Raw genomic sequence first — 14,796 nt, forward strand, 5'->3', positions numbered from 1 at the left:
GATTGTATTCATATAACTTTTATTACAGCATATTGTTATACTTGTTCTATTTATTAATAGTCACCATTATTAACCTCTTTGTCTAATTTATAAATTAAACTTTATTATATATATAGGAATACACGTGTATATTGTATATTGTACATAGAGGAAAATACATACAATATATGTATTTTGTATGTATTTGTATATGTACGTATAGGAAAAACATAGTACATATAGGGTTCAGTACTATTCTCTGCTTCAGGCATTCACTGAGGGTCTTGGAATATATCCTTCGGATAAGGGGGGACTGCTGCCTTGACCTTATTATATTACCCTGGGCTTAGAGAAATGAAACATAATTCATATCTCCTTAGAACTGAAATTTACTCTTTCGATACATACACATACACATAAACACACAACTATTTTAACAAATTGACTCTCTATACTTAAGATTCTTAAATCTAGGAGTTAAATGAGACAATGGCTTCATAGCAATTTGCAAGGCCAAATTTGATGAGATCCGGCAAAATTTTAGTCAAATAGTGTTCTCTGACACTCACAAAATCCTAACATTCATGCTAATTTGTTTTGTTTTGTTTGTTTATTTGTTTTGGTTGGTTGGTTATTTTGAACTAGTATCGTATAGTAAAGGGAACAAAGGAAGTGGAGTCAAAAGGCCTGAAGAAGAGCCATAAAGTTTTTCCAAAACTCAATGTCATTCTCTGTAAAAGAAGAAGAATATTCCTCTCCAGTCTGTATGTCTGTATGTGTGTCTGAACGCTATACAAAAATGTTGTTAAAGTGTTGTATTATTCGCAGTTATCTCATAAATGAAACAAAACTAGTCTTTGGCCATCATCAATGATTTCTTATTGTATCTTTGTAAAGGAGATAAAATGTAATTATCTTAAACACACGATAATTGTTTAAAAACAGCAAATTATTTTCATCTGTATAAGTACAATCTTAGTCCTGAACAACAGTTTAGCTTACTCCAGTATTCTATCGTAAAATGTATTGTCTCTATGAAATTTAGAGCTATTTTCTCACAGTATTTGATCTCTATTGCTGTTTACATTTTATACTGCTGCAGACATTTTAACTTTATAGGTGATTGGAGTTTTTTCCTCCAGTTGTTTTAAAGATTTTCTTTTTGTCTTTGGTGTTATACATTTTCACTAAGATGTGTCTAGATGACAGCTTATTTTCATTTATCCTGCAGTTAACTTATTGTGCTTCTCAAGTCTTAAGATTCATGAGTTTCATCTATTCAGAAAATGTTTAGCTATCATTTTTTTCAAGTATTGACTCACTGCCATTCTCTATATGCTATTCTTCTGTGAAATTATAGTAGATGTGTGTTGTACATTTTGGTTTTATTGTCTGTATGTCAAAACCTCTTTCCTGATTTACAAGTTTCATCTGTGTATTGCATTCTAGGTGATTTATTGAATTCTATGGTCTCAATTCATAATTTATCTTTTTAGTTTGTTTAATGTTATTTACCTTGTGCACTGAGATAGGATAAATAACATAAATAATATTAAATCCTCTTTAATTATTACACAATATTTTTATTTCATTTTAGAAATTCATTTAGTTTTTGTTTAAATTTATTTTTATATTGGTGTGCTAACAAACCTGCATGTTGTGCACATGTACCCTGAAACTTAAAGTATAATAAAAAAATAAAAAAAATATTTTTATAGCATCTTATTATTTCTAAGGGTCCAATTCTTTTTATTTTTATACCTATTCATTTAAAAATACTATTTTTAGATTCTCAATCAAATTTTGTTAAGTTTTTGAAACTATGATACTTTAGTATTTCTTGGTGTGTTTTGTAAATTTTTATTGTGAGCTCATCCTTAGTAGCATTGTTTCTGTTTTTTTCTATGGGAATCACATTCAGCCTGGATGTGGAATTACTTTTTGAAAGAGGCTTAGTATAACTTTTATGCCAGCAAAGTCGGATATCATCTCTGAATAAAGACCAACTTCCTGAGAATGTTTCAGCATGAGGCTTCCTGGAAGACATGAGTACAATACGTTTTAGATCCCAACATGGGCAAGGCCCATGCCAAGAGTTTTGATTTTTCAGATAGTCTTTTTATTTTCCCTCATATGCAGGACCTTGGAAAAGACAGATTAACAGTTTTTCTTAATTTCATCCTGTGCCATGAGGCAGAAGATTTCTTTTCTTTACTATTATTATTATTATTATATTTTAAGTTCTGGGATACGTGTGCAGAATGTGCACGTTTGTTACCACAGTGGTTTGCTGCACCCATCAACTCATCAACTAGGTTTTAAGCCCCAAATGCATTAGGTATTTGTCCTTATGCTATCCCTCCCTTTGCTCCCCCACCCCTCCACAGGCCCTAGTGTGTGTTGTTCCCCTTCCTGTGTCCATGTGTTCTCATCGTTCAACTCCCACTTATGAGTGAGAACATGCAGTGTTTGGTTTTCTGTTCCTGTGTTAGTTTGCTGATCGTTTTCAACTTCATCCATGTCCCTGCAAAGGGCATGAACTCATCCTTTTTTATGGCTGCATAGTATTCCATGGTGGATATGTGCCACATTTTCTTTATCCAGTTTATCATTGATGGGCATTTGGGTTGGTTCCAAGTCTTTGCTATTGTGAATAGTGCCGCAATAAACATACATGAGCATGTGTCTTTACAGTAGCATGATTTATAATACTCTGGGTATATACCCAGTAATGAGATCGCTGGGTCAAATAGTATTTCTGGTTCTAGATCCTTGAGGAATCACCATACTGTCTTCCACAATGGTTAAACTAATTTACACTCCCACCAACTATGTAAAAGCGTTCCTATTTCTCTCCATCCTCGCCAGCTTCTATTGTTTCCAGACTTTTTAACGATTGCCATTCTAACTGGCGTGAGATGGTATCTTGTTGTGGTTTTGATTTGCATTTCTCTAATGACCAGTGATGATGAGCTTTTTTTCATGTTTGTTGGCCACATAAATGTCTTCTTTTGAGAAGTGTCTGTTCATATCCTTTGCCCACTTTTTGATGGAGTTGTTTTTTCTTGTAAATTTGTTTAAGTTCCTTGTAGACTCTGGATATTAGCCCTTTGTCAGATGGATAGATTATAAAATTTTTCTACCATTCTGTAGGTTTCCTGTTCACTCTGATGATAGTTTCTTTTGCTGTGTAGAAGCTCTTTACTTTAATTAGATCCCATTTGTCAATTCTGCTTTGTTGCAACTACTGTTGGTGTTTTAGTCATGAAGTCTTTATCCATGCCTATGTCCTGAATGGCATTGCCTAGGTTTTCTTCTAGGGTTTTTATGGTTTTAGGTGTTACATTTAAGTCTTTAATCCATCTTCACTTAATTTTTGTATAAGGTGTAAGGAAGGGGTCCAGTTTCAGTTTTCTGCATATGACTAGCTAGTTTTCCCAGCACCATTTATTAAATAGGGAATCCTTTCCCCACTGCTTGTTTTTGTCAGGTTTGTTGAAGATTCGATGGTTGTAGATGCGTGTTGCTATTTCTGAGGCCTCTGTTCTGTTTCATTGGTCTATGTATCTGTTTTGGTACCAGTACCATGCTGTTTTGGTTACTACAGCCTTATAGTATAGTTTGAAGTCAGTTAGCGTGATGCCTCCAGATTTATTCTTTTTGCTTAGGATTGTCTTGGCTATATGAGCCCTTTTTTGGTTCCATACGAAATTTAAAGTAGTTTTTTCTAGTCCTGTGAAGAAAGTCAATGATATTCTTGAGGAGAATAGCATTGAATCTATAAATTACTTTGAGTAGTATGCTCATTTTTACCATATTGATTCTTCCTATACATGAGTATGGAATGTTTTTCCATTTGTTTATGTCCTCTCTTATTTCCTTGGGAGGTGGTTTGTAGCTGTCCTTGAAGAGGTCCTTCACGTCCCTTTTAAGTTGTGTTTCTAGGTATTTTATTTTCTTTGTAGCTATTGTGAACGGGAGTTCACTCATGATTTGGCTCTCTGATTGTCTATTATTGGTGTATAGGAATGCTTGTGATTTTTGCACATTAATTTTGTATCCTTAGACTTTGCAGAAGTTGCTTATCAGCTTAAGGAGATTTTGGGCTGAGACAATCGGGTTTTCTAAATATACAATCACGTCATCTGCAAACAGAGACAATGTGACTTTCTCTCTTCCTATTTAAATACACTTTACTTCTTTCTCTTGCCTGGTTGCTCAAGGCAGATTATTTCTAGCTCACTCTTTTACAGAGGGTACATATCATAGACTGAGTTTGCTGGAAAACAGATAGAGAAAAAGCTTAGTGTTCAAGCCATTTGTCAGGGAATGTTCTTGGGATTAACACCTGTGGAAAGAAAAGAAAGAAAATAAGATTTGAAAGAGAAAGAAGTTGAGCTGTGATCCAGTTACATCAGCTGCCTCAGCTGACCCTAAGTAGAGCTTTGGAGTTGGTATGGGATCTATAGCTGTCTCCCATTGCGGAAAAGTCAGGACTTTTTTACCCCTGTGTCAGTCCATCATTGGATGCTGGCTGCCCTGGGAAAATAGTGTGGCTTTGGTGACACAACACTCTTTGGCTGAGACAGTTCCCACAGGGAGCTGACAGCAAAAGATTGTTCACCAGTCATATCCCCAATAACTGAAGTGAGTCTTTTATTCCTGGAAGGGGATATAGCAGTATATCAATCCTACAGAATGGACCCAGTACAAGGATCTCAATTCCTCTGCTTAGATTGGCTCTAGAACTCATCTGTTCCCAGATGAGAATTAAAGTTATGCTCTAACTTACTGAAATTAAAATTACTAACCTTATTTCCATCACACTTCACCCCCTATACCAGGACCAGGTGCATTGATAGTTAATGGGCTTCTAGTTCCACTTTACAATTTTTGGAATCATCCAAACCAAGATGTTTTTGGAAGTATGACACTCAGACAACAGGACTGTCTGAGGCAAAATGTGAAATATACTATTTATTTCTAGTATCTTTCTTTCTTGCAATTTTATCCACAAGGTCAAATTTTTGGTTGTTATATTTCCTCCTGTCAGAATTTCTATGGAAATATGAAAGTTTTTCATGTTATTTTAGTCCATCAACATTCAGAAAAGGAAAGGTATGTTTTCAGTTTTTGAAACATAACCTGAGGTTATCAGTATTGTATAAAATGTAATATATATATATTTCTCACTTATTTTATACCAAAATAAAATTTAGCACCATGAGTAAATTCTTCAGCAATAAAAGAATCCATTACCTGTTGATTTAAAGTTATGCTTTTATTATATTTGAATCCCAAACACATATAAACATGTACACAAATACTTAAACACTGAAATCTGTTTTTGTATTTTTTATTCTTCTCCATTAACTGCTTGTCTATTTCTGTACTAAAATTATATTGATTTGGTGTTTGTAGATTCATAATTTATTTTACTATAAAAGGTGCTTCTATGCTCTCCTAATATTTTCTTAGGATAACAAGTTATTACTTAAAACAAATATTAAAATCCCATTTTAATTGTACAAAGCTCCCATGAGAAATTTGATTGGAGTTTATTACATTATTCAAAGCCTGCATATTCTTGTTGACTTTGTCTGGTTATTATTCACTTGTCTAATTATTTATTCTTATTAATGCAATAATAAAAGTTTTTTAATAAAGTTAATTATAATTGTACATGAAAGCTTTTGCTTTTTTCCCATGTATATTTTGCAGCCATATACTTTATTGAATATACATTCTAGTTTTTATAGCTTGTGTATTTTAATCTAAAGTGAAGTATTTCCTCCTTCCATATAAATATATTAATATTTTAGCTTCAAAAATACAGTATATCATTGTAGCTAAAGATCAACCATGCTATTAATAACTATAGGAAGTAATGCATAATTGTGGTTTCTTTGGCATTGTAATTTGAAGCAAAATTCCACTGTCTCTTAGTTTATAAGTAAGTCTTCCTATATTTCTCTTTGTATGAAAACAAATACCACAATAGTGACCACCCAGAAGTAAAGAACTTGTTACTAGGAGGAAAGAAAGTTTTGGTAAACACATGTTCTTGTTTATGTTATACTTCTAGACAAATTTAAATAGAGATTTACAATAAAATGAAGTTTTCATCAGATTTAATTATTTCTAAAACATCTGTTTTGAGGCAATAATACCAATTAAAGCACACTTTAGGGTCAGGGAAATTTTAAAATGGCATGCCTTTTTGAATGACTGAATTGCTATCAAAATGAGTATTGGAGCAGGAAAAATTTAAATACATTTATAGCCCAATTTACAAAATAAAGAGTAATTTGTTCATCAATGATTACCTATTACTCCTGGGACTCGGCATTCCAGGTATACTGAAACTTTTCACTTGTCCCAACACATGCTGTCTCTCACTCTGTGCCATTTCACATGTGACTTTCCTTCCCTGGTTTCCCTCCCCATTTGTCACCTGCACCCATCCATCAGGTATCAGTTTAAATGTCCCATTGCTCAGGAAGACTTCCCTTGTGACTCTATTGCAAGGGCTTCATCTACTCTCTTAATTTTACCTTTAATTCTCTGTAAATTTTACTTTACATGTTTCTTATATTTGTGTTCTTGAAAACATTTGAACTTTGAGGAAAAGAGATGGTCTTGTTTAGAATTGTATCTTCAACAACTAGCAAACAGCCTGCAAGTAGTAACTTCTTCTTTAATAATTGCAGGATAAATGAATCAATATACATATGATCTTTAAAAATAGCAGTGTGGTAGTTTTGTACTATGTCATCTTAGCCAAGCTGAAACTATGTTTCTCAGGATCTCATTCCCTGTATAGCTCTTGGTTAAAGTTAGTGTGAGAACAATTTGCACAAGGCCATTACACTTTCAGCGTCATTATGGTTACATATGGTGGGAAAGATGCAGAGGTGGTGGTGGCTCCAGTTTGTCTTTATTCTCTCTTGCTCTGTGCCCAGCTCTTCTTCCTTCCAGGCACCAATACCTCAGCTTCTCCTACAGTTATGTCTAATTCCTATAATGAATCCATTATTCCATTATTTTCACAGTAGTTCTGCTTTTCTGATCAAATCCTGTCTCACACAAATAATCACTAATGTATTTCTTTCTCTTTCATATTATTTCATATATTAATTTTTAAATGATTTAAGTTAAAAATGCAAATATTCAAAATTAAGGTTAGTGATTTCCTATTTGACTTTATTGCAGGAAAAAATTGAATGAATTTAGAAATTTAAAAAGATAGATAGTTAATGAAAAGCATAAAATTGACTAAATCAAAGAAAGCTAAATAAAATTTTTTCTCTGGCCCTGGATACATTTCCAAGGCCAGAGAAAAAAGACTTGCAAAGAGGCTGCCTGCAGCTGTGGACAAACATCTGTATAACATAATCCCAAATACAAAATTGCCATGATGAGATCCACAGGTTTACAAAAAAAAAAAAAACACGTTTAAGGAGACATAGGTTATTATTAGGTGAATAAACTTAAGGAAAATTTGTCTTGGAATTAGTTAGATCACTAAATAAATTCAGTGTAAAAGTTATGTAAAGTCATAATTATTTCTATTTTTATTAAGTCTCTGTAAAACTGGCATCAAGTAATTCCAGTTTGCTATGTTTACTAGAAAGCCTGGCCTATACTCTAACAACAACAAAATAATTTTATAAAGAAATAAAATAATGGTGGTGTCAAACTTGCCATGGATATACAATAGTCAACATTACTAATTTGATCTTTTCCCCATTTCTTAACATAGGTGAGAATGGTAATTAGAAGGAGAAAAATACAACAATAAAACAAAACAGATAAAAACTTGCTCACATTTTTCTTTCATGGTTTTTAAGCACAACCATGATGACAGTTGCCCGCCACTCAAAAGTCTGTAATGAGTAGAGAATAAAGTTCAAACTACAACCAGGGCATTTAAAGCTTTCCCTTTAATCAGACCTTAAACTACCACTTTCAGTCGTGTTTCCTATAACCTTACCTAATATACATTTTGCCATGTAGTTATTGTACATATTCTGTATCCCCTGGTGTACCATGATTGCCTTGAAGACCAGGTCTATATATTGGTCAGCTTTGCATCATCTTCAGAGCCTATACACGGTGTCAGTACATAAGAGATATTTATCATATAAATAAATAAATAATAGATGTGAAATAAGTGATTTGAACCATGCTGGAAAAAAATAAGAAGTTTTAGGCATGAATATTACACAAATCAAGTTTTATGTCTTTTTGTGGCCATCACTTATTTTTTAAATGTATATATTGTAATGTTTTAAATATGTGTATATTTTTTGAAATAATTTGAACTTCACTATTTCTTTTCCAGGATTAATCTTAAGAATAAGCATCTATGATAGTATGAAAACATCAATAATATTTTTGTGCCATTTTAATATTTAGAGGATTTATTTTGACCAATAGAATTTGTCCTGATTTTACCCATATTTAAGAAAGTTTACCTCTGCTTTATGGTCATCTTTGATATATAATATTCTGTTTGGCTAGCCTTAGAAAACATACCTTCACATGACAGATGTGCATTTTTTGCCATCAAATGAACAAACATTTTAGGAAGGGAAATGCTGATATATCTGTATTAGTATCATTTAAGACCAAAATGCTGTCATTTAGACATTCCTTATTATCCTCTATGGTTCTTATTATAAATATGTTATGGAACATAGGTCTATGAGGAAGTGATAGAAACAGGAGACAGAGAAATTCTGGGCAGAAGAGAGTGGGTCTCTGGCGAGAGCCCACTCTCAAGCCTGGAACCATGGCCCAAAGTGACAACGTACATCCCTGTTTTCCAGCTCAAACATTGCCTTTTTCAAAACTACCTATGGCCCTCCCTTCCCCCCATCCTATGCCCATAAAAACCCAGACTCGGCTGGCAGAGAGAGGAGAAGCAGCTGTACATGGGAGCCTATGGCTGGCCATTGGAGAGAAGCAGCTTGACTTCAGAGGGACAGCTTGAAGGCATAGCTTTGGAGAGGCGTCTGGCCTGGGACAACCAGACTCCAGGAGAAGATTACCTTCCCTCTCTGTCCCCTTTTCAGCTCCCCTGCCCCCTGAAAGCCACTTTCCTCAGCAATAAAATTCCCCACATTTACCATCTTCGATTCATTTGTGAGACCTCATTCCTCCTGGATGCTGGACAAGAACTCAGGTCCAGGTGCAAAAGGCTGTCACACTGACACTCCACAGAGCTGTTAACACTAAGCCATCCATAGACGGCAATGCTAAAGGGGCACTGAACCTTCCTTCTGGGGCTTCAGGGGTCACGGGCATGCCTGCCCCAGTCACTGCCACAGGGCCTGCACGAAGTTATGCTCCTGCCAGGTTCCAAAGGTGCTTGCTCCAGCTCCTTCACCTGCTCACCCATGCTCCCCCTCCCGCGAGGGGTAGAACACAGCAGGTTCCAGTGAGTGGAGTTTTTCCCTACTGGCTCTGAAGCACCCGGCTAGGTCCAGAGTCTATGCATTCCAGTTCCCACCCACAAAGGGGTCAGGGAAATATCCTGCTTCAGAAGTACCCATTTAGTTCAAATGAGACTGCTTAAATGAAAAAAAAAAACCAAACCAAACAAACAAACAAACAAAAAAACAAAACAAAAAACCTGACTTTGTGAAAAAGAGTAATGTTTCAAAACGAAATAATGTCAACATTAACTTGCTAATATCTAATACCACTAGATTAACTGACCAAATAGTGGAATCATAGCTCTGGTAAGAAACTATAGAAGGCTTCAGGATAGAAAGATTGTCTTGACATTAGTAAGACTATAAAAGAATATAAGTTTGGTATAAACATGTTAGCTATCAGAAAATGTTTTGGATAAATAAATATAAGTAAAAATAATAGAAATTCCCTACTCTAACCTCTTTGAAACATTTGTCCTCTAATTTCTTATAAATTTAATTGCTCATAATCATGAGAAAAACAATTTTAAAATTACTTTTTATAGAACTTTGAATATTAAACAATCTTTTGGTTAATAGGACATTTTAAACAATTGAACTTTCAGTAGTTATCAAATATCTTACATTTTATTTCCAATTACAATTTTGTTTTTTTAAAAAAAGAAATCTAATTTCTCTTATGTGAATTAATGAAGAGAGCCTAAAAGCTGACTTACCAGAACAAAAGAAAAATCAAACTTTGATAGGTTGTGATTATATAAAAATAGTACTAACTAATGTGAAGCTTGAGTGATCTTATTTATTATTCTAAACTTTTATTTATTTATTTTTCTAAAACTTTTCTTCACATGAAATGGTTAAAATCCAAACCGTGGTGTTCACATTCTTGGGGAAGTATCAATGTTAGCTTAATGTAATCGTGAATGTCAAATACATTATTTTGTAAATATCCAATATATTTTAGGAGGCCATTAATTCTATGACAATGATTACAACATTTACCTCTTTGCATCATGTATTCTTTAGTACAATATTTTATCTTTAAAATATTTCTAATCTTGATCTAGCTAGATACTTTATATATGACAGAGGTCAGCACATTTTTTTCTGTAAATGGATAGATAATAAATATTTCAGGCTTTGTGGGCCATATAGCTCTGTGGCAACCAACTACTCAACTCAGTCATTATAGCATGAAAGCATCCATAAATAACTCATAAACAAATGAGTGTGTGGCTTTGTTCTACTTTATGTATGGACATTGAAATTTAAATGTCATTTTGTATGTGTCATAAAATATTGTTATTCTTTTGTTTTTGTTTTTTTAACACTAAAAAATGTAAGAAACATTGTTAGCTTGTAGTCTATACAAAAGCCTAATAATGTAAATAACATTCTTAGCTTGCAGACTGCATTTGGCTTGTGGTGCATAGTTTGCCAACCCCTGATATGGGGTATTGAAGAGTCTGTCAACTGATTTCATTTGTTGAATGACAGTTTCAAGTTCATTGATGGTGGCTAGTCATAGAAAAATAATTTGCTTAAATATATTTTCATGCTTAGGGAAAGAAAAACCACAGTAAGTTTTTATAAAGATAAATTAATCCAATGACACTGTGCAAAGGTAACCAGTCAAACATCTAAACCATACATCCTTCACAAAAACTAACAATTGAAAAGACTTAGGGTGCAGAAAATTAAAAATAAAATCAGCAAAAAAGAGAGTAAAGTATTATACTAATTAGTTTTTCTGATGGAGAATTGTGTGACTCAAGATGGGCACCACTATTTTCTATATTAAAACTACCTAAAATGTAAAGCATAGGAATATTGATGGACATTGAAAAGATTATATTTTGATGTAAAATGAGGGGTCCAACAGGGTATATACACTATTCACTTCATGTCCAAAGAACTGGGTAACTGATGTTTTCTTGACTATGGAAAAAGCAAAGTCCACATATTATAGCTCTCAAATATTTCTTATGATCAAAACTCAGGGCAGGATAGTAGGATGGCCCTAACTGAGACCAACATTTTGTTCCCAAAAGCACCATAGGAAAGGAACAGTGCTGTTTATGCCAGAATCACTTTTATTTATTCCTGAGAAGTGTAAAAATACTTGCTAGTAAAATGAATTAGGTGGATGTTTCTGCTGGCCACAGAATCCTAATGAAACTGCACTGCTCCTTGCACAGGAATTACAACTTAGAAAAGGGAACATTTGAGTTTCTTAAGCAGTGACGAAGATTTATCTAGGATTTACCATTAATTGGATTATGTTGAATTTCTACTCTCCCTCAAGTTCAACAGTCACTTTTATTATCCACTTATTACCCTGAAGGGTAAAGGGTGAATTTAATAGTCAAATGGTAGAATCCTCTAAGAAGTCTTCCATGCATTTGTTCTACATGACTAATGGTTCTCTAATTTCATTCCCAAATTACTTGGTCATAATTTATAATTGAAAGCACATTAAGAATAGTTCCCAAGTCAATCAAATAAAATGAGAGGAAGCACTAAATTTTAATGTCTTACAAAGAGCTTAACATTTCTCACTCATAATTTTTATTTGTCTTTTTTTTTGTTGCTGTTGTTAGAACTGACTCTATAGGAGCCAATTTTACATGCAGCCTAATGTGTCTTGGCTCTACTCATGTCTCTCAAGCAGCAGGCCAAATACTGTTCCATTCAGATTATTTCTATTACATAATCAGACAAAAATAATAGGGAAATAACACCACTGCCTTATATCCACCACTTCCCTCTTTGTAGTATTAATAGATTTTATCTCATTTGATTAATATTCACCTAGAAAAACCTCAGACTAAACTTTTATTAAACTCCAGATCTCTGGGACAAGATCTCTTGTTGTGTCTTGACAATTAATGACTTAAAAATTAATATCTATTCTCACATAGGAAGTAGGAAAGAACATTGTTTCCTCCCTTACAACAACAAAACCTTGAACAATATGCAAACACAACTCTTTTCCTGAACTCACTGGAGAGTTAAAATCACAAACCAAGTAACTAACATGAAATCTAATAGAAGAGAGGCATCTCTAAAGACAGAGTGCAAGTGCATGCATACCTGGAGCAGGTACCAATGAACCCTTGGAAGAAGAGCATTTTTAACAAATTGCTGAAGACCAGGTGTGAGATAGCAAGAGAATGTAGAGCACTTGGAAACCACAGACACAAGAAAAAAATCATAATTTATACTCGTTCTCAAGCTCTTCTTGCAAAAAAGACCAATGAGAGTCATGAGAAAGCCTCCAAAAATGTGCAGATCTATTGGAGTTTAAGAGCAACCACTGTAAAAAAAAAAAGCCAGATCCATCCTCTCACTTTCCCCTTGAAAACCTACTACAATGGGAAGAATGGAAGTACAAAACACTGAGATGGCTCTTCTTCAATACTCATTGACAAAATGCTGCCTAAGACCAAGGCTTAATCAGTACAATCAAGAATGCTTCTATCTCCTACCCACAGCAAGATAGCAAGCATTAAGGAACAGTGGTCTTACTCTCGGTAGAGGAACAAGAGCTTGTTGGAAAACACTCTAAGACATCGTACAAAGGAAAGACCTAAATGTGAGGGTGGAGCAGATATTGAAACAAACCCTTTAGGAAATGAGCTTCTACCCTAAATACAAGGTAATACTACAAAAATTTGAAGCCCATGGCGCACTAATAATAACTCTTCACACCAATGGGCTACCAGAAGGAAAGGCGTGCCGATTTCTAGGCATAAAATCTATTTACTCTTGTCTCTATCATCCCACACAGTATGTTCAGTCCACAACAACAAAAACCACAAGATTGCGAGGCATACAAAAAACCAAGGAAAAAAACTCAGGGACTGGAGACAAAGCAATCAACAGAAGCAGACTCAGATATAACAGTATTGTTTGAACTATCTAACAGTGGATTTAAAATTTCTATGATTAATGTGTTAAAGATTCTAGTGGAAAAGGTAGAGAGCATGAAGATTTAGGGGGGTAATTTTAGCAGGAGGAAGGAAACCATAAGAAATATTCAAATGGAAATGCTAAAACTAAAACGAACAAACAAACATGGAAAAGGAGATGAGAAGTGCCTTCAAATGGTTCCTCGTTAGATTTGACATAGCAGAAAAAAGAATCAGTGAACTTGGAGAAAATTCAATTGAAATGTCCCAAACTGAAGAGCAAAGAGGAGGGAAAAAATAAACAACAAAGCATCCAAAACATGCAGGTCATTATCAAAGAGTCCAACGTATGTGTAACAGGAATTGCAAAAGGAGAAGAGAAAGAAAACAAATCAGTAGAAATATTTGAAGAAATAAATGGCTGAGAATTTTCCAAAATTAATGTCAGACACTAAATCACAAAGAAACTCAGAGCACACCAATCATGACAGATTAAAACAAAACAAACAAAAAACCAATATCATATACAAACTACTAAAGCCAAAGACAGAGACAGTCTTGATGACAACCAGAGAAAAAAGGCACATTACATACAGAGGAACAAAAATAGTAATTACAGAAGAATTATATAAGTCAAATTATATAAACCATAAGATGATGAAGTAATATCTCTAAGATGCTCACAGAAAAAAAATTATGTCAATCTAGAATTATAAAATCACCCAAAATATTTATAAAAATTAAGGAGAAATAAATACTTTTGTAGACAAAAATAAATAGAGACATTTCATTGCCAGCAGACTTTCACTAAACAAAATATTTTTAAAAGTTCTTAAAGCATAAGGAATATTTTTCAAGACAAAAACTTAGACCTACACAAATTAACAAAGAAAACAGAAAATGGAATAAGGGAAGGCATTTATAAAATTAATAGTTTTTTTTAATATTTGCATTTGCTTTACAATACAAACGTGCTAAAGGACAGTATCAGTGTATTATGTGTTATTGCATATGTAAAATCAAAATGTATGACAATAATAGCACAAGGATGAGGATGAATTTGAAATAATCTGTTGTAAGGTTTTACACTATAGACAAAGTGGCATATTATTTAAAAATAGGCATTAACGTAATGATATATATTATATTTTAAAACCTAGTGTAATCAATAGAATAGATTTAAAGGGGCCATATAAATGAAAAGCCAATAGTGGAGATAAAATAAAATTATAAAAATACTTAATTCATACAAAAGGAGGCAGAGAAGAGGTACAAAGAAACAATAAAAAGCAATTAGTAAGGTCACAGATTTTGCCACATTTAAATGAGTAATAATATTAGTGTAAGTTATATAATCCCACTACAAGACTGAGATTTTCAAACAGATAAAAAAAGCAAAACCCAACTATATGCTGTCTACAAAAAAGCACACCTTAAGTATAAAGACATAAATATATTAAAAGGAA

At 33.6% G+C, this 14,796-nt stretch overlaps 1 protein-coding gene across 5 annotated transcripts in view; it reads right to left on the bottom strand.

Annotated features, from left to right (window-relative positions):
- Positions 1–14,796, bottom strand: part of CFAP299 (cilia and flagella associated protein 299) — a 692,782-nt gene that overhangs the window by 190,295 nt on the left and 487,691 nt on the right. The window contains exon 5 of one of the 5 annotated variants that reach the window (XM_063809507.1): positions 4,202–4,327. The exons of the other annotated variants lie outside the window; for them this stretch is intronic. Coding sequence (XP_063665577.1) covers positions 4,283–4,327 — 45 coding nt within the window. The 3' untranslated portion in view covers positions 4,202–4,282. Of the gene's footprint in view, positions 1–4,201; positions 4,328–14,796 lie in introns of those variants that run through there. 5 annotated transcript variants of the gene reach the window in all.

This window comes from Pan troglodytes, chromosome 3 (genome assembly GCF_028858775.2).
Source record: "Pan troglodytes isolate AG18354 chromosome 3, NHGRI_mPanTro3-v2.0_pri, whole genome shotgun sequence".
Taxonomy (NCBI): domain Eukaryota; kingdom Metazoa; phylum Chordata; class Mammalia; order Primates; family Hominidae; genus Pan; species Pan troglodytes.